The 25,198-nt window shown below is 26.0% G+C and overlaps 3 protein-coding genes across 4 annotated transcripts; 2 read left to right on the top strand and 1 right to left on the bottom strand.

The window, feature by feature from the left end:
• Window positions 1-1,487: 1,487 nt before the first annotated feature.
• Window positions 1,488-8,182, top strand: LOC132919853 (lysosomal acid phosphatase-like). Of its 2 annotated transcripts, none has more exons than XM_060981741.1 (6): window positions 1,488-1,629; window positions 6,032-6,373; window positions 7,212-7,388; window positions 7,516-7,636; window positions 7,703-7,911; window positions 7,990-8,182. In XM_060981741.1, exons 2-6 carry the CDS (start codon window positions 6,035-6,037, stop codon window positions 8,137-8,139), a joined length of 996 nt encoding a protein of 331 aa, XP_060837724.1. In that variant the 5' UTR covers window positions 1,488-1,629; window positions 6,032-6,034; the 3' UTR covers window positions 8,140-8,182. The 2 variants fall into 2 exon arrangements, with proteins under 2 accessions (XP_060837724.1, XP_060837722.1); XM_060981739.1 differs by having other exon boundaries at window positions 1,515-1,761.
• LOC132919852 (CAAX prenyl protease 1 homolog) lies at window positions 7,938-11,154 on the bottom strand. The gene is made up of 6 exons (XM_060981738.1): window positions 10,856-11,154; window positions 10,530-10,676; window positions 9,432-9,632; window positions 9,034-9,328; window positions 8,645-8,901; window positions 7,938-8,580 (listed from the first exon to the last, which is right to left on the bottom strand). Exons 1-6 carry the CDS (start codon window positions 10,940-10,942, stop codon window positions 8,215-8,217), a joined length of 1,353 nt encoding a protein of 450 aa, XP_060837721.1. The 5' UTR covers window positions 10,943-11,154; the 3' UTR covers window positions 7,938-8,214.
• A 2,963-nt stretch (window positions 11,155-14,117) lies between these two features.
• LOC132921186 (transcription initiation factor IIA subunit 1) lies at window positions 14,118-18,567 on the top strand. The gene is made up of 7 exons (XM_060984056.1): window positions 14,118-14,398; window positions 16,261-16,495; window positions 16,593-16,931; window positions 17,005-17,130; window positions 17,194-17,468; window positions 17,947-18,036; window positions 18,176-18,567. The coding sequence occupies exons 1-7, from the start codon at window positions 14,375-14,377 to the stop codon at window positions 18,281-18,283; spliced, it is 1,197 nt and encodes a 398-aa protein (XP_060840039.1). The 5' UTR covers window positions 14,118-14,374; the 3' UTR covers window positions 18,284-18,567.
• The last annotated feature ends 6,631 nt before the right edge of the window (window positions 18,568-25,198 follow it).

The following is a 25,198-nucleotide window of genomic DNA, read 5'->3' as shown; positions in this document are numbered from 1 at the left end:
ATAGAAAATAAAGACAAAGATAAAATAAAAAAATCAGTGATAAAAATACTGAAATATGTAATTATATTACTTTATTTTCAAGTTATTTAATGCTTTAGTTTTAATAAAATATAAAATGTAGATGTAAATAGTAGAATATGTAATTATTACTTACTGGAAATTCCCTATGCAGAACTTTTCATATTTTTTTTCATTCTGTAACTTTAATTTTGTTATTATTTATTTTAGTGGACGAAATTTAGTCTGTTGACTATTTTCAGTCATTAATTTGTATTACAAATTGCTTTTCTTAGCATGGTATTAATTTTTAAAAATATAATTTTTTAAATCTAATAAAAAGGGTTTAAAAAGATTGGTGTTGAAAATTTTAATTGCAAAGAACAAATACCTATAATAAAAATTGGAAATGGTTCAGACAAAATACGACTACAAAAAAAAAAAAAATAGTTATTATACTGGAATACTATAAAGGATCAGTGGCGCAACTAAGTGTGCTGAGACTCCATATTTTTTCAGTTAGGTAGTCCACTAATAGCAACTATAATAGCATTTATAAACGTACTAAACTACTAATCATCTCCAAAGTTATATACTTATATACTCCTCTCTTAAATTACGCCTATGCGGCTATGCTAAACTGATTCTTCCGTAATAACAAAACATGTTTAAAAACATTTTAATATAGTGTTGTTATTTTTTCCGGGATTCAATTTATTCATTTATAGGTTTGCTCAATTTCCTAATAAATATTTGTGTATTTCAGTATTTGTTAAAACATTATCTTGTATAATTTTAAATAAGTTAGTAGTATTTTTTACTATAGTTAATTAAAGTTATAAGATTTTTTTTTGATTTTTTTCTTTGTGAATTTGTGATCTATATTATTAATTTTTAATTATTGCTACCAATAAAAGTCGAAATAGAACATTTTTCTTAACTTGTTGTTATATAAATATTGAACAGGCATTAAATTAATAGTTTAAACATTTTAAGTTTAAGTAAATAGATTATACTGATTATTACTGATCATTAAAATACCTAATCCTCAATTATATTTAATGGGAAACTATTGTTTTACTTCTATATATCTTATCTATTTTTTTTATAAATGCTAAGAAGTAAGAAGTACCTATATACTACCTAGGTAATAAATGGTAATTATTTGATTAAATGATTATTAAACAACTGATACATATTTAGAAGTATTCCTTTTCGAAATATAAGGAAATTAAAAATTATGTTCGTTATCATTTAAACTTTAAAGTATAAGTTATACCTACCTAACAATTTTAAAAATGTAATATATGATTGAAAAATAAAATTCATAAAATGTAGGTATTTCAAATTAAAATTTAAAAAAAATTGTATTAATATTAAACTTAAAAATGTACGCAAATTAGTTGAGATAATGTGTGTGATGCGTACGTGGATCACTCTGTATAAATGATAAATGTATTAGTATTAGAGTAACTGAGTCTAAAGGTGTGAGTTAACAACATTTATATAGGTACAGCAAACAAGCATAATATTAATAACCACACTAACTATCTATCTCGTGTTGTGAGTACAATATTGTTTAACTTATCACAGTTTGTTATTATTTATTTTAAAGTACTAACAAAATAATAAGTAAGTACTAATATCGAATACAAAATGGTGTATTTTAGTTTAAAGTACATATTTTTATTAATAATAATTGCACATGAATGTGTTTTTAAATCTATAAATCAAGATAATTTGCAGTTAAAATTTGTTTTCATTGTAAGTATCTCTATTCTCTGTACCTAAATATCTATATTACCTTTCTATATTATCTATATTATATTAATATCTATATTATCTATATTATATTAATATCTATATTATCTATATTATAATTAAATCTATATTATAAGGTTTATAATTAAGTATTAAGGTTACAGTACTGTGCTTACTGCGTGTATACTGTATGAACTTGGATACCATTTCAATATAAGTACTTATTATATTATCTACAGATTTAAGTATATAGGTACACACATTATTAAATGTACAAAGATAGATGAAATGGCATGGTTTATTTATTCATTGATTGTAATGATATGACTTGGGAGGGGCCCACAGTAGTGGCACCTAAGTCCCAACCCCAAGAAGTGTATGTTGAAAACTGAACCCAATCTAATATTAAATATTTATTATTATCATTTACTTATTAACAACCCATTATCCAGCAGTGTAAAAGTACATTGTTTAACAATTTATAATCATACAAGTCAAATTAATTTCATATTACGCGTAATCATGGAATATAAATTATACATTGTAAGATTCAATACAATTTATTATGTAGGTAACGATAATAGGTACCTACTAATTATTATTACTAATACGCCTAACCGTCCTAACCTAAATCACTCAAGGACTTCAGTCTTCAACATATGATTTATAAAACTATTCGACATATTGGTATACAGTATGTTCACTCTAAGGTCTAAGAGGTACCGCTAAATATTTCAGTTGGATGAACTTGTATTGATATGTAGTTTTTGGGGATTAAAAAAAGAGTAAAAATATATATTTTCGGATAATTTTCAAATTTTTTAATTTTTGATACGCGCATGAACGAATCAACTTACTTTTTTTTAAATGACAAAATCAATTTTTCTACAGATTCGGTTAGGTAAAATGGCAAAAGTATATATAGTTGGTATGTTAAAATTTTATATTTACAAATATCCCGAATAGGGTTATGAGTTTTTGACAACATTTTAACTATGTTCATAACTTACACTTGAAAATCGAAATAATATCTTCGAGATTTTTAAATATCCGTTTACAGACAGAAAATACATAAATAAACATTTATTTGATTCGTTGACCTTTGTTTATCTAACTTGAGTGGCTTGACGATATCTTCGGTGACATTCACCTATAATTAAGATAATAAATCCGGTTCGTTATAAATTTATTATATAAAAATGTCATTAATACTCAATAGGAATCACTGTTTTATAGTGTTATTGAGACTGAATTTGGATTGCTCTATTTTTTCTGAGCAACTTTGAACTTAACAGATTTTTGTAATATCTTCAAAATTGGCATTATTTTAAAAAGGTCGAAAGTTATAAATTAGGTAATTCGTACTGATAATTTTTTATAAATTCAATGTAATAATGAATACGCCTTGTAATTTTAATAAAAATATCTATGAATAATCTATCAATGCGTGAAGATAGACCGTTAAAAAATACGATAATTACAAATAGCAAGTCTGTAGAGGTCAAAGTTGTTAAGAAAAAAAAATAAATTCAAATCCAAATCCAAATCCAGTATGCACACTAGCATTATGTATCCTAAGTAACCTATAAGAAGCACTACCTAATGTAATGTAGGTATCATTAGCAATAATTATACTTAACATCTAATCGGCAAAGCATAATGTGAAGTTTTTTCTGTCTATTGTGTCGTTGTGATAATATAAGTATAAAAGAAAGCATATGATAAACATATAAATTATGAAAATGTATTATTATTATAGGTACGTAGTTAAATAGAATAACGGAAAAAAACTAAGAAATAAAACCAAAAGATAAAAAAAACTTAAAATAAAAACCAAAATTTTATATTTTGTTTTATTATGTCATATTTCATTTTCTAAGTTTTAATTTTCTAATTAAAAATTTATATCAAGAATCCAACTATCCAGGTGTAACTTTTGCAACAAAATTTGTAAATTTTGAATAATTAAAAAATACATAAAAACTAGCTTAACTTTGTAGTTTGTTATATTATGTTTTGGCCTTTGGGAGTAGTATTTCCGTACTGAGAAAATTTAGGTAACATCTATCATCATGGTACGTTGTACCATATATATGACCATATTATGTGAATAGGTATATAGACATAAGGTAGCTGGTACTATAGAGGCGATAAAATATCGATAACTTATATTATTTTTTCTTTATTCGGCTGATAAAATTATTAAACTTACAATTTTTTAAAACGTATAACCTATCCGGACTTTTTGCTCGCACGTGAGCTGCTTTCCTAATTTAATTTAATTTATAATAATATATAAGTACCTATTGTTAAACAATAGTCTTAAATTGTTTTGATTTGTTCCTGTATTTCATTTATTACCTATTATTTATTAACTACATGGTATAAGTACAAATATATTATTATGTTTATCACTTTAATTAGAAAATTAAAACTTATATCTAATGAAATATGACATAATTAGCAAAATATAAAATTTTGGTTTTTATTTTTGTGATTTTTTTCCGTCTACCTACCAGTTAAATAAACGACGAATTAATCGTTGACTCCAAAAACTCCACTTTTGATAAAATACAGGACAAAACTGCACAATTTTAGTAGGTTAAAACCGCATATATTTAATAGGTTAAAACTGCAGCACAATTTTAAAAATTGTCGTATCAAAAAACCGCACAGTTATGATTTCAACCCCAAAAAGGTCGGCAAACAAAAACGCATATGTATATGTATAATTAATTATTTGTTCGCATTATTCTCATATTTCATCCTCAAAAATTTAAAATATTAATTTAAAAAATTTAAACTTTCAGTTTGATTGGTTGAAACCTTGAAACCGATTGCCAAAGTTATTTAAAAACTTTATACGATCTCCATCACATAAAAATTCTTCCCAAAATTGAAACAAACGCTCCTAAAAATATTGGATTATATTAAATTTCAGTGGCAACTTAAGACTTGATTATTGTATTGTACTTATCTTATAATCTTATCTTTTCATTATTTTCACTAAAAATAGTGTGCGGTTTTAAAATTCTAAATGTGCGGTAATTTGTTATAAAATGACCGATAAGCTGTGCGGTTTTTGTTTATCGACCTTTTTAGGGTCAAAATCAAAATTGTGCGGTTTTTGAATGCAACCGAATTAATTTTAATTGTATGCGCAATAGTAAATACTATACTATATAGTGTATAATTTATTCTAGGTATACACACTAGACACCAAAGGTATTTACCCATTTTATAATAATTTATTTACAATCCTAACCAAATAAATTGAAAAAAAAATATTCCAATTATACAAAAATTGGTTACTAGCGTTACCACATGGCATATAAATACACAAATAGATACCTACCTATAAATAGAACACCTCCGAAGTAAAATGTTGTATTTGAATTACCTACATCAATAAGGATGTACCTAGGTACTTAGTATATCCTTACTTGTCTTCTGTAAAACGTAATATTGTAGGTTCGTACCTAGTACCTACAGGGTATACTGCCTATACAGCAGGTGTCGCCAACCAGTCAACAGCGATCGACTGGTCGATCTTTCTAGGAATATAGATCAATCAGTGATCATTGTAAAAATTAATTTTACCATTATCAGCTGATATCGGTTGATATCGCGTAGTAAAAAAATCAAATAATTTGGATTATTCTCAATTAATCATTCTTTGAAGCTTAGACCTTTTTTTTGCTCATCAAACAAATCTCTTCCTAAAGACCTAAATTCTCAATTCTCCTGAATATCGATTACCAGGGACTTAAATGTCAAATGTAGCTTACTTGTTTGAAAAGGCTGGCTGGGCTATAGACTGAAGTTTAGCCGCACATACTATTCTGCAGTTATTATAGTAGTTACTCAGAGGCGTACTGGGTCACTGGGATCCAACGAGATCATTGTTCTGCAAAACAAATTCATCCCTAGTAACCTGGCGTACAAAAACATTTTATCTTTAAGATTTGTTATTTAAGTAAAAGTTTTTCTGCTTTATATTCTAAGTTACAATACCTATGTCAATAAGGAATTTCTTCTTAACTCGAACCCTAAGAAGTGATAATGCATTAACATGTGTAGGAATATTATATTCTATTTTGTGCCTTAATTAGGTAGGTACTTATTAAACTGCATCGAAAAATATATTTAATTTATGTTAATAGTACATTTATACTGTTGTTTTTTACTTATTTTATCATGTCATCGAGACCTCGACTGATCATAATAAACTTTAGTGACAACTGACAATAATTGTGTGTTTTTTCCGGTATAGTTGATGAGACACGCAAACCGTGCGCCGTTGATTCGGTACAAAAACCAAACGGACCACATACCCTGGCCCCGAGGCTTGGGCGAGTTGACCGATCAGGGCATATGGAATGCGTACCGCGCAGGTCAAGCTCTGCGTGAACGGTACTTGGGCTTCTTACATCCCCTGCAGCGGTACACGCCTTCCGAAATTGACGTGTCCTCCACTAATATTGACAGGTGTTACCAGTCCGCCGGCTACCTACTGGCCGGTATGTACCCGCCCAACGAAGAGCAAACTTGGAATAAGGACCTGAAATGGCAGCCCATACCAATCAAAACGAGTTTGTCGAAAGACCATCAGGAAGTAAGAAATGAGAATAAAAATACAATTCCATTATACCAAACTAGTGGTAAGGCACCTATGAACGGAATGATATGGTAGGTAGTTTATAAACAAGCACGGCACTAGAATTTTTTTCCAGAGGGGCAGAGTGAAGCAAATATGTATTGCCAAAGCCCCTATTGATAGGTATTTTATAATCTGTATGTAACTTTCTTCAGTTGTTTGGAGTATAGGCATGACCATGAGGGATGCAGGGTATGGACCTATACCACCTACGATTTCAGATGATACCATGAACTATGATATTCCTTAGTATAGGAAAGGCTAAAGCCCTTAAGTCTCCTGGGTACGCATCAGGTTGTACTCTTTGCGTCAAAGGTCTTGACACGCCTATGGGATGGTGTCTTCACTTCTTCCAGTATCAGTAGTAGATAAGGGCTGTTTTCTTGTCCCTACTTACAATACTATACATAGGTGTACTTATACTGTTATTAGTATCCTGTACTTAAACAGCTAAAATCTAGATTTATTAGTTGTTAAACGGTGTTCAGAGAATTTAAATGTAGGAAAAAAATCAAATTATTTGCTAATACTACCCGAATAAATTATATCACATGATAACTTTCTATAAGTTACAATATAATATTTTAAAAGCTCATATTCTAGATTTTGAAAGATACAAATATACAATTAATGTATTTGAGCTTTACCAAAACAGCTTATATATTGTAACTTGTGAGTGTTGAGTGATAAACGATGATCACTTTTAGGATAAAGGAATGATTTAAATTGTTATTTAAGATGTTTATATTTCAGTTTATTGAAATGTCTGCTTTTGAAATTAATAACATTTTTTTAGTTTACAGGAGATCCAAGAAAATGTCCAAAGTATGCTATGGAATTACATGAAATTAGTGAAAATGCTATTAAAACCGAAAAGATAAAAAAATTAATCAACTACATGAAAAACTACACATCAAATCCATTAAATACACTTTATGATGTATTAAAAGTAGCAGATGTTATTATGACACAAGTAAGAAGCTGTAATAAATAAACATAACAACTGATTTTTTTTTTATTACAAATTATTATATAGGTATTAAATAACTTATACTTGTACATTTCATTATAATTATTTCATAAAATATTTGTTTTTTTAGCATATGGCAAACCATCCAATTCCTAATTGGGCATTAGAACGATATAATGATATTGAAGAATATATATTATATTGTATGACTATATTAGCCGAAACAGATCAAATGAAACTTTTGTATTCAGGTTATTATTTATACTTATCATAATATTTTCATAAACAACAAATTAGAATAAATAAATATTTATTAGGTGATATGTTAAATGATGTGTTAACACGAATGGAATCTATAGTAAATAAGTCACCAGACGCAAAAAAAATATATTTGCATGTTGGTCATGATTCAACCATAGTTCCTTTTTTGAAGACACTAAATATAAAAAATATAACATATCCACTTTATGGAGCTGCTGTTGTAATGGAATTATATGCAACACCTTCAAATGAAACAGTTGTAAAGGTAAATAACAAAAAAAAAAATATAAGTTAAATAGTAATAAATTATTAAATGTTTATTAACTTTAAAAAAAAAAACTAGCTACTATACAACAGAGACTATGAATGGAAAGAATCAAACATTGAGTTAATTGAATTACCAGGTTGTCCACAGCCATGTCGACTAGAAGATTTGCGCACACTCACACAACAAATGATACCTCGTAACTTAATTGAAGAATGTAAAAATTAAAAATATTATATTAAATGAAACACTGCTTAAGTTTATATCGGAATTGTGTGTACTTTTTAATTTAACATTAAATATTCAGTCTGTCTTAGAGATTGCTTCCAATCTTTCCAATAGTTGAGGATGAGTATGATGCCAAGCTGAGAAGAGAGAATCATAAACTGGAAATCCTAAGTTATCATTGTGTAGACGTATTAATCCAGTTTCAAGTGGCTTTGCGTGTCCAAGTTTTTTAGCAAAAGCATCAGCTTGAAACTCCAATTGTCTGCTAAGTGTAGTCATAGCAAATGATATAACAGTGTTATATGGAGAAAATACATATTGGAAAATAATTGCTAGACCAATGATAACTGGATGGGCTGACTCATAAAATCCAAATGCTCGATATAACATAGAATTGTCATACAACCATCCAAAAACAAATAACATTACAAATAAATTTACCTGAAACAAAAGTATATCACAATATTAAATAAAATCCAAAAAGATAAATTATTGATAAAAATACCTGAGATATTATTAGATAAAATAATATATGATTTAGCTTCCAATGACCAAGTTCATGACCTAAGACTGCCAAAATTTCTTCATCATTCATCCCTTTTCCTTTTTCTTCAATTTTATCAATGTTAGTATTTTCTTCTTCTAAAGTTTGGTTATTCATAATATCTTTGCTATCTTTTAATAATGTATCATATAGCACAATACGTTTGTTATTGAAAAATCCATAAAAATATGCATTGCTATGGGCTGATCGTTTTGAACCTAAAGTTAAAAACAAATTTACAATAATAAAAATATTTATTATTTATAGAAATGTATTTATTTAATAATATTTGCTTAAAATAAACATAATTAAATAGTTGAAAAGTTTTTATTACAATTTAAATAATTTACCTTCTACAATATATATTTTGTAAAGAGGGAATTTGACTTGCTTAGCAAGCTCTTCAATTTTAGTTTTCAAAACACCATCAGGTAATGGTGTATATTTGTCGAATAATGGAGCAATAAATTCTGGATATACTGTCATGATAAATAATGAAGTCACCACAGCAAATACCCACAACCAGATAAAGAAATAACGTCCACCCCATTTAACAATAGTTATCGCTGCCGCAGTTATTGGTAATGAAATCACTTGAACCAATAAAAAGTTCTTGATCTTGTCTTTAATGAAGAAATTTAAATTCTAGTTAAAAATTAAAAACAAAAATATAATTAAATAAATAAATATTAAATACAACAATATATTAACACAAATTTAATAAAAGGTATTTAATTTGGTGATTTACTTGTTTGTTAAACCCGTGTTTTTCCTCAATAATAAAAGTGCTGTATGCTGAGATTGGCAAAGACATTAGTGTACCCAAGGTATTCATACATAGAAGAAATACACAACTGGTCATGATTTCACTATCATTATAACGAGTCTCAATCAAACAATATTTGCTAAAATTCCATAATAATGTGAATCCATTCAAACAGATGAAACACTAAATATTTTAAATAAATAATACATTTTTTAGATTGCTAAAGTATGAAGTATTTGTAATTATATTATACTGATAAACTATGTAAGTAATATTAATTTTAATTTTAACATGTTTAATAATAAATTATGTAAAGAAATCTATAAGTTCTAAACTCCATAAATAAAAAGGAGATTTTTCTTCCACAGAATTGTAAGTGATTTTAGTGAATATACCAAATCTATTCAATTATTACTTGATGTAAAAGACATAACAATAATTTACCATAAAAAAAAACTTATTTTTATTTATTAAAATTAATAATTGATAGCAACCATTTAATTTAATCATAAAAGTAGTAGTGCTTATAAATGCTGAAAAATCATAATATCTCTTTATTCTTTTTTTATATATTATAAAGATCATGTATGAGTGTATGACATATTAAATTTTATACAATTGACTTACGACATATTATGTTTTATATCCAATATTATGATTTATGACACTAACTGATTTTTTTTAAGTTTTCAATTAGGTAAATTATTATCAATGAATTATTTATATTATTAGTTTAGAAATGGTTATCAATTATCATACAAATACCTAGTTGTAAATAACTAGGAGTTTAACAAATGTTAAGAAATTAATTTTGAATATATACTTGTAAAATATGTTTTTGTTTTATAAAATGTTATTAAGCTATTAAATAGAAGTAACAATTTTATTTAATACCATGAAAAAGTATTTTAAATAAGTAATAATAATGGAAGATAGATCAATATTTTTTTAAATTGTTAGTTATTGTCTACGTTTTGTATATAATAGGTAGTACATCAATATGTGAATGATAGAAAAAAAAAAATATTATTTTCTTTTTTAGGAAGACTTGAAACAATTTTTAATAATAATTTTACTTACAGTTGATATGATCATATTAATCCATTCTTCAGCTATACTAAAACTATTTTTATCAATACCATAAGATTTTGCCTTATTAAATGTTTCCACATCTAGTACACCAGTTAATCTTTCGGGAATTTTGTCTGTAGTTTTATATACACGTCTCTAAAAATGTTTAAGATTAATTAGTACAGAATTAAGTAAATATTCGCTATTCGTTATTTTATTTAATAGATTTATTGTAAAATCAAAATCGTAAGAAAAATTAAAATAATTATAATTATGAATAGACATTTTTTCTACATAGATAACAGACTGTTCCATATAAAATTAAAATATTTTACCTGTCTTAGCGTTAAATACTGTTCCCATAGGAATTCTATCCAAGAAAAAGTTAAAACGCCATAAAATACACAAAATTCGGGTATCATGATTACTCGAAATTTATATCAAACTAACATGTAATAATGTACTAATTATTGAATATTTAAACACATGCGAACTAAATCGTGTGAAATTATAGAACCCATAAAAAAATAAACGATACAATATTCATGCCAAGAAGGAAAAAAAAAGATAATCGTAAAATTGTAGAATTCTTAAAGTTAGTATGAAATTGAAATAGTATTATAATGTAATATTACTCTACTATGCAAGTACAAAGATAACAAACACAAACAACAACAAAACACAAGCCGACAAATAAACGGATCACACAGATATCAGTGTTAACAGGAATTTATAATATTTTATACGCCAACCTCGACCACACTGTATTTTCTGTAATAAAATAATAAAAAAGCTATTATGAGTATAATATGTATGCTATAATAATATCATGATATAACTAACAGTTAATTATATCATGAATAATATAATATTATTGTGTCAATATAATATCATTAATATCTAATAATTGTATATTATGTTAATATTATATATTATCGTAAAACGTAAGTACTACAACTACAGTAAAATTGTAGACACTAGACGACTAGACAGACTACAGTCTTATAATTAATGGTTATTATGAAGGGTGTTTAATTGTAATTTGTAAATATTAAGTTGTAACATAAACATTATTAAATATTATTTATTTAACATAATAGTTAATAAGTAATAATTAAAACTTAATAACAATTATACTAAATGGAAAATTGAAAAATCCAATATTAAAATATAATATGGAATAACAATATTGATTGGATTTTTCAAAGGAAATTCTAGACTTAGTTTCGACTATAAGGACGGCAGATGACAAAAAAAAATATGTTTTCATGGTTGGACTGTTAGTTTAATAATGTATTAAAGTCTAAAATCTAAATGTAGGTACTATTAAATATTGATTACCTTTATATGAATACATATTTATACATAATGTATTATTATTTTTTTTAATTTAATACTGGATTGCACAAAAATGTAGAAGATATACAAATATACAATTATGTATAGTTGCCTACATAATACATAGATTTCCTATACTGGCTATACTAGTACTATTTAATAATTATTAAATTAAATATATTGAATGACTAAGTAGAATAATTATGTAAGTCTGTGCCAGCTAGTGTGCCCTGGCCCCTGACGCGCCCTGTGGTAGGTAATTATGGCTTATTATAACTGAAATCTGAATGAAAATCAGAAAATGGTATGATGGTATACGAATTCATATACCTAATTAGGTATATTTATATATGTTAAGTTTTAGGATTCGTTAAACCATAAATATATGCTAGTGACTACTATATTTTTTTTTTATATAATGAATACTACTATTTACTAATAACTATTATAAATAAGTAATAATAATCGAAGTCATTATGACCATTATGTTACTAACCTGTCACTAACAATTTATTAGTGCAGCTTATTTTAGTAACCTCATTGATGTACGAATGTACGATACGATTGCACTGCTGTAGCTCAAGAACCCACTTGAACTTCAGAGAGTTGTATTCACAAATTAAGGCCATATGCTCACATGACTATGTAGTACGTAAACATAAACATAAATAAGTTATGATTTATTATTGTCAACTTGTTAAGTTTAAGACATGAACATATAGGATACCTATAGCTATAGGCTTTAAAAGCACTGCAACTTGAGAGTATTTATGAGATAGATTATAGACTAGGTGCCTACCTGCCTACCTATAATAGTTAATACCTAGCTATGTCCTATACGACATGGCTATATATATATATATAGTTAACTGTTGTAACAAATTAACTGTATAACCTATAAAACTAATTAGGTAATAAATAATTGTAGGTAGTTTATGTGTATAATATGCAGTTATAATAACAAAACAATCAATTCATACATCATATAGGTAGGAATTTAAAGCTCAGGGTAAATAATTTTATGATATTATGGCAATTCTTACAGTATAGTAGGTATTACTGTATTAGGTAAGTAGAATATATAGTTGGCAGTTTTTTTAAATTTAAAATTAATATTTTATAAAAGCAGTTTTATATCGTTCGTTACACCTTACACCATACCGGTGCACCCGTTTATAATAATTGATATTTTTTTACATCATTTTCTAAATTTAATATTTATAAGATGCTTGAGCGAGAAAAAAAATTGCATTAAGTAATTTTCTTATTTAAAATTTTAAAATGTTAATAATACCTATACAGTCAATAACTAGGTACCTACTCATTAGTTGATAGTTAATAGTATATTTTGTAAATTTGTAATATACTAATATGTATGTAGCATCGTACTACACAATGGTAACAGTAAGAAACTAAGAAAAATTATATCCAATAAAAATAATTAATAATAGTATACTTAATTAAATAATAATAGGCAATAGCCATAATATAAACTATAAAATATATACCTAGCTAATTAACTCGATATATTATATTATATAATATAGTTATCCTTATTCAATTTAAATTGTGTTACTGTACATACTAAATACTAATAAGTACCTATCAACAATAAATCAACTGAATAATATATAATATTAATATATGCATTAATACTATATCAACATTCAATAATATTCAAATTCGCGCAACGTGACTACGCAAGAAACTATATTATACACTATATAGCTATTAACTTAGATAGTTAGATCATAATTCATAATATAGTAGCTTATATATTTATTAGCTTTGAATATTGATATGAATCATTGACCATAGACCTCATCACACTTTAGCATAGGGTCATGAATTCATGATATGTGCAATATTAAATAATAAATATATTATAGGTATTGTCTAGTAAAGATAATTCCGGGAGCCAAGTAACACCGATAAATTATGTATCAATATACAATATATACCATACGTCTATGGAATAGGTAGCCTAGCCAGAACAGGTGGCAGGTAAATACATTTAGTTTGCTGTATATTGTATATACATCCAAAGTATACGTCCTAACTCCTAATAATGAAATTAATTTTAAAATAAATTCATCAGAACAGCTGTACTGTAGATAAACCATAGACCTATTAGTTATGACTTTATGAGTTAATAGGTCTATGAGATAAACCGTAGTACGGTGTACGGTAATAAACTATTGTAGCATTTGGCCAGCCCGCGCGGCCGATGACGTCGGCCGTGTGTTAAAACCCGCTGCCTCCCTATATCGGCTGACAGTATAAAAGGAGTCGTAGCACATGGTGAAACTTGGGTTTTTTCGCACGAGAAACCCCGCACGTTTGGCCGTCCTGCACTACTGCACTCCCGAGTTGCTGCAGCTGTCCCGGTCGTGTTGCTGCGTCCGTCGGTTTCTTTTAACGCGAAAAAAAAATCTTCCTTGCGCTCGCCACCGCTAAACATTTAATTTAAAATTACATACTGACGAACGTCGTTGTTTCCATTGGTCCTTTCAAACATGTCGTTATCCCAATCATCCGTGGTAAGTAGTACTTATTTTACTTACTATAAGTACATTCGTGTGGGCATGTCACTCCCGATCATTTACAATATTATTATTTTGGTGAGTGACGCGTGTGGATCAACCGACACTATGCCCCGTCCTAAACCTTATTTTTCGTAATATGTATTACGACATTGCCACATATGCGCTGGGTCACTCGGTTTTATATTATTATTATAATAGGTTGATAGTTAGATTTATTAGATAAGTGTTTATTATATTAAGTACCTAGTTTTTGTGTTGGCCCGGACCATAAAGAGTAAAAAGTTTCACTCTTAACAGCTAATAAAAACTGAATATTATTTCCATATGGCAATGACTCAGTCGTTATACATAATATTTTATTTAAAGGTTAATTTTGTAGGTCATTAAATTTGATTATTTGTACATTAGTATTATGTTTACTAATAATTTTTCTACAATACCTGTGGGTATCTAATTTTTTAATTATTATTGTTATTATGTATTATGTTATTCCACAATTTTCAGGATTTAATGAAAATTTTCTTAATTCTTATTTTTAGATATTCATGCCATTATTTTTACTAAATAGGTACTAGATTTGTATTTATATTCTATTAAAATGTTAATATAAGTAAAATATTCAAATTTAAAATCTATGTATCTATTAGATAAAAAAAAAAGATAATTAACTTTTTTTTTAACCTTTTTCTCATAGACTTAAAGTACAATTAGTTTTAATGTTGTAATTGATTTTCCTATATTAAATAATAATTTGTAATACAAATGGATAATCTAACACATGGTATAAATAATTGTGATACTTTATTGTATTATATTTGTGTTTTATACTTTTTTAAATTCATTATTCATTTTGCATTTTATAAAGTAAAATATATAATTTTCTTATAAGATTATATTTTTAAACCAATAATACATATTGAAATGTATAAAATAGATTGCAATTTTGAAATATTACATTGTTTTCACAGATTCTATTAAAATGTTCATACCTATAATTTTTCAGTTCACCAAACATTTACATTTCTAATATTGTTAAGGTTATTGATTTTGTTATACATTTATTTGTTATTGTTATGCTCATTTTTTATTACCTAACTCAAATTATTTTAAATTATAATGAGCATGAACAATTTTATTTTTATTTTTTGCAATTATTACTAAGTTTATTATAATTTGTTTTAATAGAATTGATTATTATTGCCTAATTATTTTAAATTTTAAATGTGTGTGTTTAACAATTGAAAACAACTACAGTTTAAGATAAAGAGTAGGCTTTTTTTTTTTTTAATTTTAACGGTTGCCGACTGCTAATTTAAACTTGGCAGATTATGCTTGATGTTTCTTGTGTTACCTTACTTAAAATCTGCTATCTAGCTGTTATCTATCTATTACCTAATAAGAATATCTTTATTATCTAATTTAAATGACTTGCATCATACCTTATATATATATTATGTTGAATCAATAAACTTTAATCCACTTTGTTATGTTAAGGGTATTTTTTTTTTGAGGTGAGAGGGGGTATATCATACCTTAAGTTTTGTTTTTACCTACATTAAAGTTCAGTAGACACCTTAATATGACCAACTGATTTGAATATTGAAACTTGAATAATACTTTTGTATTAAACTATCCTACTTAATGTTGTAATCTATTATTTTTTAATTGCGATTATAACTTTGTATATTTTAATGTTAACTTTTTCAAAATTGTAAAATTCCTACCAACACATACACATAATTTAGTTTCAGACAAGACCCCCCCCCCTATGTTTTACCCTACCTGGAAATACGAGTATATGTATTTTATTTATGAAATCTATATTAATTTAAGTAAATAATTCTTATTTATTTCAGATGAAATTATATCAATCTGTTATTGAAGATACAATAAATAGCTCCCGGGAATTTTTCGCGGAAGAAGGTATTGACGATCAAATTTTAATGGAGTTACGACAATCGTGGGAATCTAAAGTAATGGCTAGTAAAGCAGTTGATGCACCACCTCCTCAAGAAATTACTCAACTTCCTAAAACTGTTACTTCAACTGTTGTTAAACAAACTAAAAGCCAATATGCTCCTACAATAGTCAGTAAGTAGTTTTTATTTAAATCATCAATAAATATTCTTTCTAAATGTTAATAGATTTAGATATTATAGTATATTTATATTATCAATTATTCTTTTAGATAATTCTGTTCATCAATTAAAAATGGTTCAACAACAAAAAATACAACAGCAACAACATCAGCAACCACTTCAGTCACAACAGCAACAACTACCACAGCAGCAACAATTATCACAGCAGCAACAACTACCACAGAAGCAGCAGCAGCTACAGCAGCAGCAACAGCAACAGCAGCAGCTACAGCAGAAGCAGCCACAACAACAACAGAACACTATAGTTTTACCTGCAGACTATGCAAACAAATATGTACCAATTCAAATAACCTTACCAGCTCAGACTGGTTCCCAAGAAACAGGTTCTAGAATTCTTTCTATTCAAGTTCCAAGTTCTGCCATACAAGGTTTGTTGTATATTAGGGTTAAAATAGTTTTTTTTTATTTGTTAAATGTTATTACTAATTTAAATGTTTGTAGGAAACATGCTACAGAGTATTCTTAGTGGTCCAGTAATAACTAATAGTATGGCAATGGCTACTCCGCTAGCTACATCATTTTTACAACAGCATGTCAATAGTGTACTTGCTGCTCAATCAATTTCAAGTTAGTTTTTTTAAAAACTTGTTTTACCTACTTTAATATTATATATATTTTTATAATTACTAGGTGTTCAAAATGTTGTTCAACCAGAATTTATATCAGATGTGCGAAATACACAGCAACAGCAACAGCAGCAACTTCAACAAAATAATCAAGCATTTATTAGTGGAAATGTGACCGGTGGTGTTAAAAGAACCATTGCTCAGATAGATGGAGCTAACGATTCTTCAACATCAGATGATGATGATGATGACGATGATGATTTAGATGATGATATTGGTGATAATGATGATGATGATGATGAAGATGATGACAAAGATCAGAATAGTGCTTCTGATGCTGTAAGCATAAAAAGTATATATTAATTAAGTAGATCTTAATAGTTGAAATATCAAGTTTGAATTATGCTAGGTAGGTAAAAATATGTTTTCTATATTTCTTGTTTTTAATAACAAATTATCAAAGGAAATATATATTTTTATTAATTACTTAATGAATCCAGAAGCTTAAAATATTAAATTATTCATAATCTTACATTTAATATAAACGAGATATAAATTAAAATAAAATAAGATAAAAGTTTTAAATTCAGTACATTGATGTACCTATTATAATAGGTGTGCACTTTGTCTTATGGTTGTTTGTTTATAAAGTTATTTTGTATATGATAACTATATTGACATTGTGTGCAAACAATATTATTCATTACAATTACAATTTTAAATAATTTAATTTTTTAGTTAAATATTTTTAAATATTATTGTAATGTTATAAGTCAATACTCTTATTTTAAATATTCAAATATATTTTGTTTTTCAGGAGCCATTAAATTCTGGTGATGATGTAAGTGATATTGACAATGGTGAATTATTTGAAACTGAAAATGTTATTGTTTGCCAATATGATAAGGTAAATTTAATGTTTAATTTATATAGTAATCAATTACAATGTTATTCCAAATAAAATTTTGTTTGTATTAAAGCTTATATTTTTCATCCAAAAACTTACAAGTTATATGAATATAATATGTTTTTATTTGTTACTGTAGATTACTCGTAGCAGAAATAAATGGAAACTTTATTTTAAAGATGGTATAATGAGTTTAAATGGTTATGACTATGTCTTCCAAAAAGCAACTGGTGATGCTGAGTGGTAAGAGGTGATATATTTTGTGTTATAGTTACAATAAATGTTAAGTACTCTGTATGAATCAATTGTATGTATTAAATAAATTGTTCTCAAGTCTTCTTTAATGTATAAAATTACTTTAGATTTTTAAGTAAATTCCCAAATAATTAAATTTGATTTATGTACATACAATTATGTCATATTCTTTATAAAAATGTGGAGGTATTATATTTTAACAATCAATAAAGTTTCCTATCAATTTAGTTTGAATAACAATAATACAAAATATAATATATTTCTATTTTAAATTTACTTATTGGTAATACATATATATTTATTTGTTTATTATAAAAGTATAATATTAACCTAAATATGTATCTTAAATGAACATCAAGAAATTTAAAAGATGATTAAGAGTGATCAATATTAAAAACAGCTAAATGGTTCTACATTAACAGTTTGCACCATCTTTACTAATCAATGTGATTAGTGTCATAGTGGCCACTGCCTACTGCTAAAGAAAAGGAATACCTCTTCATTGGAGATTAATAATTAATTTTAAAATTAACTTGGTTAAGAACTTCTCAATGAGAAATATATATTAACGCTGTGGTAGAGTGGGATATAGGGGCATAATAAGTCTGATATTATACAAATTTAAAATATACATAATATTTAAACAACTATTTTTTTTAAAAGAGATTTTCTTTTTCTTTGACTATTTTGATAATAATCAATGATAATATTTATTATTGAAATTTATTTTATTAATATAAATCACAAGACTGCTAGAAAAAAAATTTATTATAAATCAAAACATTGTAAAATTAAATTTGTTACAATGTTACATTTGTATTGTTTTAATTATTGATTTTGTTATTTATTTAAAAAAAAATTAAGAAACCATAAGAAGTACTTAATTTACTTCAAAATAAAAACAAATATTAAACTTATTTATTATTGAACAAAATAAACTAATAGACTTACAATAAAAGTAAAATTACATCAAATTTACATAAATCTTCTCAGTTTGAATTTTTAACAAGTGAGTGTTAATTATATTATATTAATATTAATAAATAATAATATAAATTATTCTATTAAATTACCACCCATTCTTATTTTCTACACTATATAGTTACTATATTTTAACCTTTATGTTGTATATGCATCATTCAACATTAAATGAAATAAGTATGAAATATCATGTATTCTTATGTAGTACTTGGTACAACACATACTTGATAGAAAATAAAATATCAACACATAATAGAGATTCTTTATTTCAGTGATATGATTAATTGAAGAATAAATACTATCATTTTCTATTTTACTTCACATAACATGCAATTAATTGTTGGTTAAATTATTTTTAAAATATAAATTGTTGGATATTTTGAAATATAAGTGCATTTCGATGACTACTATCACTTATTAGTTATTATCATTTATCATACATGTTATATAAATAATTAAACTTGTGTGTTATACTATATAATATATTTATTAATATGTTTATTTGTATATTTGTGTTATTTTTAAAAACCATACTAATAATGTCAACACACGTATAGTGACAATATAACTAGTGAATAATGAAATAAAAAATAGTAACTGAATTATATATTATGGAAGTTATAAATCTATTTAATTGGAATTTTGATATAATAATGAATTATTTATTTTAAGCACTGTTACAAAATTAAGTTTAAATATTAAACACCTAACATTATTAGATTATTGCTTTCTTATAATTTTATATTGTTCTCTATTACTTCGTATAATAATGTTATTGTAACATATTATGTTTATGGAATTGAATTGATAAGCTGTTGTTGTAGGCGATTGATTAAAAATATGATTGGATATGCTAGTATTGAATAACTTTGAGTTGTCATTGTGATTAATATTTAATATTAATTATTGTAATGTAATTGATTGTTTCAATTATTTTTAAATTTTTAAAGTGGGTGCAGCATCTTTTCAAACACTCATATATTATGATTTATCTATAAGTCACCTTTATTTATTATAGAATTAAATGTCTGGTAGGTGATTTATTTATAATACCATCTATTAAGACAATTCTTTTATCATGAACCACTCATTATTTCAAAAACTGCTAACATTTTTTAAAAATATTTCTTTTATATAATTTATTATCAAAATGAAACAATAAAACTAAAAAAAATTATATTTTTATTTTTTTATTAAGTCTAGCTTTTTGAATGATAATATACATTTTTAATTTTATATTCTGAAGCAGAATATTTTTGGAACATTTCGATAGGTACATAAATTGAAATTTGTAAATATGAGTAGTTTTACTAGTTATAATCAGTGGCAAATACTGACTCCGAGTTATTATAGGCATGCTCATTTATCATAATGTAATGTGGTTTTATATTACTTATAAATTTATAATCAATTTATAAATAGCAGTGGTGTATATAAGATAATTAATTTTTTTTTGTGGAGGGGGGGTTATAAAAATATATATTGAATTAATATTATAAATTATAAAATTTTAATAATAAAGTATGAAAACTAGAATATTATAATTAAATTAAAGTAAAAAATCCAATTTTTGAGGCAGGTCGCAGTGTGCAATGTATTTACGTATGCAGTACCAACAATAAATTTCAGGGGGGGAGGTTGAACTCCTAACCCCTCTTATATATGCTACTGATAAATAAGATTATAATTTAATACTTTATATTGTACCACTTTTAACTGGCCCGTACATACTACTTTATAAAAATGTAAAATGTTAGGATTTTTTTGTACTTTATTTTATAATATTAATAAAACCGACATAATTTTTATCATAAAAATGTAGATAAGAATTCTTATATGGTATTGAATTAAAGTATTGAACTATAAACGTCAATTGTAAATTTTATTTATTTATTTTGTTTATTTTGTTTATTTTATTTTATTTTTATTTTTTTTGCTTTCTATGTTCTCTAGCTTGATATATTTTCACTTTAAAAAAAATGGCTCTCTAGTAGCATTGAGTTGCCCATCCTTGCTTTATGCAATACTTAACCTTTATATTAGTTTTATATATAAATAAGGTACTATGTTTTTATTATTAAAGAAGTATTAAAAAATAAAAAAACAAAACGAAAAAAAATTGAGCGACGAGGGTGTTTGAATGGTGTTCCATATTGGAGTGTAGCCGTGTAGACGTATCGCATAGGCGTAACTAGAGGAGTTTGCCTTATGGTGGGTATTAATGTATTATGCAATATTCAGTGCGATATTTGTGGCGTACTAAGCGCATTTAGCAATCACGCTCAGGTAGACTTGGAATGCATGTATGGTTCTGGTGTTTGATGATTTGACGGTACTCCAGAGGTCAATAATTCCGTATGATCAGATAAAATGTAATAAGGATTTGTAGAGTAGTACTGTAGTAGGCGGTTAGAGATGTACATATTAGATTTATTTCAGATATATTTATACAGTTGTTTTTGCTTATTTTTACGGTGGGGCCGTGGGCCCCTGGTGGCCTGGTGAGCATTCTGTCGAACAGTAGACCAGTATATTTGACTAAATTTGCACGTAGAATGGTGTCATATATTATGATTTTTTTTAAATACCTACTTAGGTTATTTTTACTAATTAGGTATGTTATTATTTTTAAGCATGCAGTACATGTTGACAATGCTTGGATAATCATTCAGACATAATCAACAGATGATAATTCGCTACTAGCTATCACTTTAAGGTAAGGTAAGGGTAGTGGTACTGCTGGTAGGTACTACTCCGCTAAACAAAACTTAAAATACTTATAACTAGTTATAACTTTATAAGTAACACATAAAGTCATGAACTTCGTCCGGATTTCAATTTTAATGTATCGAAATATTCTGAAAAATATTTCGCTTCAGAATTTAAAATTAAAAATGTAGGTAAGTTACCATTGAAAAAAAAAATATCAACATGTTTTGAAATGAGTGGTTCGTGATAATTAAAATTAACCTGTTTATAATTTAATTAAATATTAAGAATAATATTAGATTCAGAACGGAACAGTTTAATACTTCGATCTTTATAGTTATTCTGTCACTTGATTCGTAGTTCATACCTTTATCGATAATCATTTATACTATTGTAATAAATAAACATAGACACACAGTGACCACATCATTCAAAAATAAAATTTGAATCTGATTCCAACAAATAGTGTAGTAAAAATCTTTACAATATAAAGATACTAAACAATCGAATAGAATAATAAAGAACGAATCTATCAAGTACCTTGGTTGGTGTGTTCTTAGATTAAAAACTGACGTGGAAAATTAATTTGAATAAAAAAACTCACCAAAGGATATGCAAGAATGAATACACTTTATTCCTTAGTTAACTATAAATTAACTTTCCAAATAAAATCATCCATCTTACTGTACACTAATGACTAATCAGTAATCACTTACGCTTGTCCAATATATGGGCAGCAGCCCCTTTAACAAAAATTAACAAAATTCAAATTCTCCAGAAAAACATTTTGAGGATATGCCTTAAAGTCACAGGGTTCATGAGGAATAGGCAAACTCGCAACAACACAGGAATACCTCTTAAAGAATAAGAATAGATACAAACCCTGTTTAAAAATTTTCACATCAACCTCAAAAGCTCCGATGAAGCATGATTTCAAACCCTAGATAGGTACACTTGGTTTTCAGTTACTAGTAATAGCTACTTAGTACTTGTATTTGTATAGAGTGTAGTACAGAGACAAAGTATACAAGTATACAATTAAATTTAGATCTTAAAATTTACACTAATTTTTCTGTAGATAGATGGGTTTGACTTATCTGAGAAATTAATTCTACTTGGTATTACTAGAGTGCGCTACACAATATTATAAAATTAAAAATTAAATTTAATATACTACATATTTATTATTATGGATTGTATAACAACAAAAAATTATTATAGTTAATTTATACATGACAATATGATAGGAGGTGGCTTTTTATCTGTGTATAAAAATATTTTTAGATTTAATTAAATGGAAATAATATAAAGTAATCCGAATATTTATTTATTCAATTGTCAGAAATTTTTGATAGATAGTTCCTCCAAAAGTATAAAATCAATTAACATTATTAACGTACATAAATACATTTTTTATAATGTTTACATGGTTGTGCTAAAAATAATTGTTCTTACCATTTTTTTTCTTCAAAATATTTTGTTACAAGATATTCATATATTCAATTAATTTGATTATAAAATGGAAAGTATTAGTTTAGCATAATATCGTTTTTTCATACCCATATTTTATTACTATGATGCCCTTCAAATAATCGATATAATTATTTAACGTTATTTATTAGGTAACTTGATAGTATTCAGTGGTAAGTATTCTAAGATAAAAGTGGATAACTTATTGCTTTTTCAAATTTTTGATAAAACTTTAAATATTAAATGATTAAACTTTTAAACATTTTTGTTGTATTGTCAAATACAAACGATAGTAAAAAGGCGAACAAGTGAGTATCGTTATGCTGTGCAGCAGGTGTCAGCAGTAAATATTTGAAATTTGTATCAAATGTTGTAATGTTTATATTAGCCTTATTTGATATATGCATGATGAAATTTTTAAAATATTTTAATTAATTTTGAAAATAAAAATTTTATAGGTACGAGGAATTTTCGATTTTCTATATACATTATTATTAAGATTTTTTTCGCTCGGCCAAATAGTTTATAAATGTAATACAAAATCTCACCTAAGTTTTTCTTTTTGTTGTTTAAAAATATTAAAAATACATGAGCACAATTTTTTTATTAGCTTATGAAGTTTATTTTTTGATAAAATTATATTTTTAAAGTTAAACAACGAATAATAATATTAGTTATTATTTGTTATACGTGTTTAAAAACATTATTTGTGGTGATGGTGGGTGGAGGGTATTTTACATTTTTACTTATATTATCAATTTTTCTATAGGTACGTAATGACTTTTTCGAAATATATAGATAAATTTTAAACTATTAATTATGTATAATATATTAATATACACCTATAATAATTAGTTATATTGTAAAGTACTCGGCAAAGTCGTATTGTCTCAAAAGTTAGTATAATATTTTAATTATACTATAATTTAGTATAGTATAAATATCTATTATTATTATAATTAAATATAATAAATGTAATTATTTATTTTGAAAAAAATTAATCAGACTATTGTACCTAATACCAGTAGTAAAATAAATTATTTTAATAGCAATATCAAAAACATAATATCATTACATGAAATATAACTTACTGATATAGGCAGACAGTCACAACTCAGAAACGTTTTTCATACTACATATATGATGATATATCATTGGATTAAAATTTAAGAAATCCATTACAGTGACCCACTCGACACCTTTTATACAGTAGAGAAATATCCATTTTCTAACCTTTTTATAACCTACTTTTTAAATAAATTTAAAGGCTCAGCTCTTTCAGATATTTCTTACATATATATTTCTATGTACTCCGATATGGTACCTATCGTGTCCCTTATTTTATTAAATATTTTTATCTTAGATTAACTTACTTTTGAAGATAGTTTAGTAGCTGATTACACCAATACGATAAAGATATTATTTCAATTCATGAAAATTCAGTTACAGTTTCAATTAACTTACGATCCCATTTTAATTCAATGGCTGGCTGGTACCTTTCGTGAATGCAGCCAATGGAGGGTTAATAAAATGAATTACTTTAAATTATTTCATGTGCTATACTTTCACACGAAGAAACTGTTACTGTCTAACCCTTTCTTGGGAGTTAAATATAGGCAATTTTCTAAGTGAGTGTAGTGTAAAAGGAGTGTTAAAGAAAAAATATATAGGATGAGCGTTCTTGAACAAAGCACATGCATGCTGGACGTCACATTAATAACGATGTACAGTATATATAACGTAAAAA

This window comes from Rhopalosiphum padi, chromosome 2 (assembly GCF_020882245.1).
Source record: "Rhopalosiphum padi isolate XX-2018 chromosome 2, ASM2088224v1, whole genome shotgun sequence".
Taxonomy (NCBI): Eukaryota; Metazoa; Arthropoda; class Insecta; order Hemiptera; family Aphididae; genus Rhopalosiphum; species Rhopalosiphum padi.
This window is presented reverse-complemented; position numbering and strand designations above follow the sequence as displayed.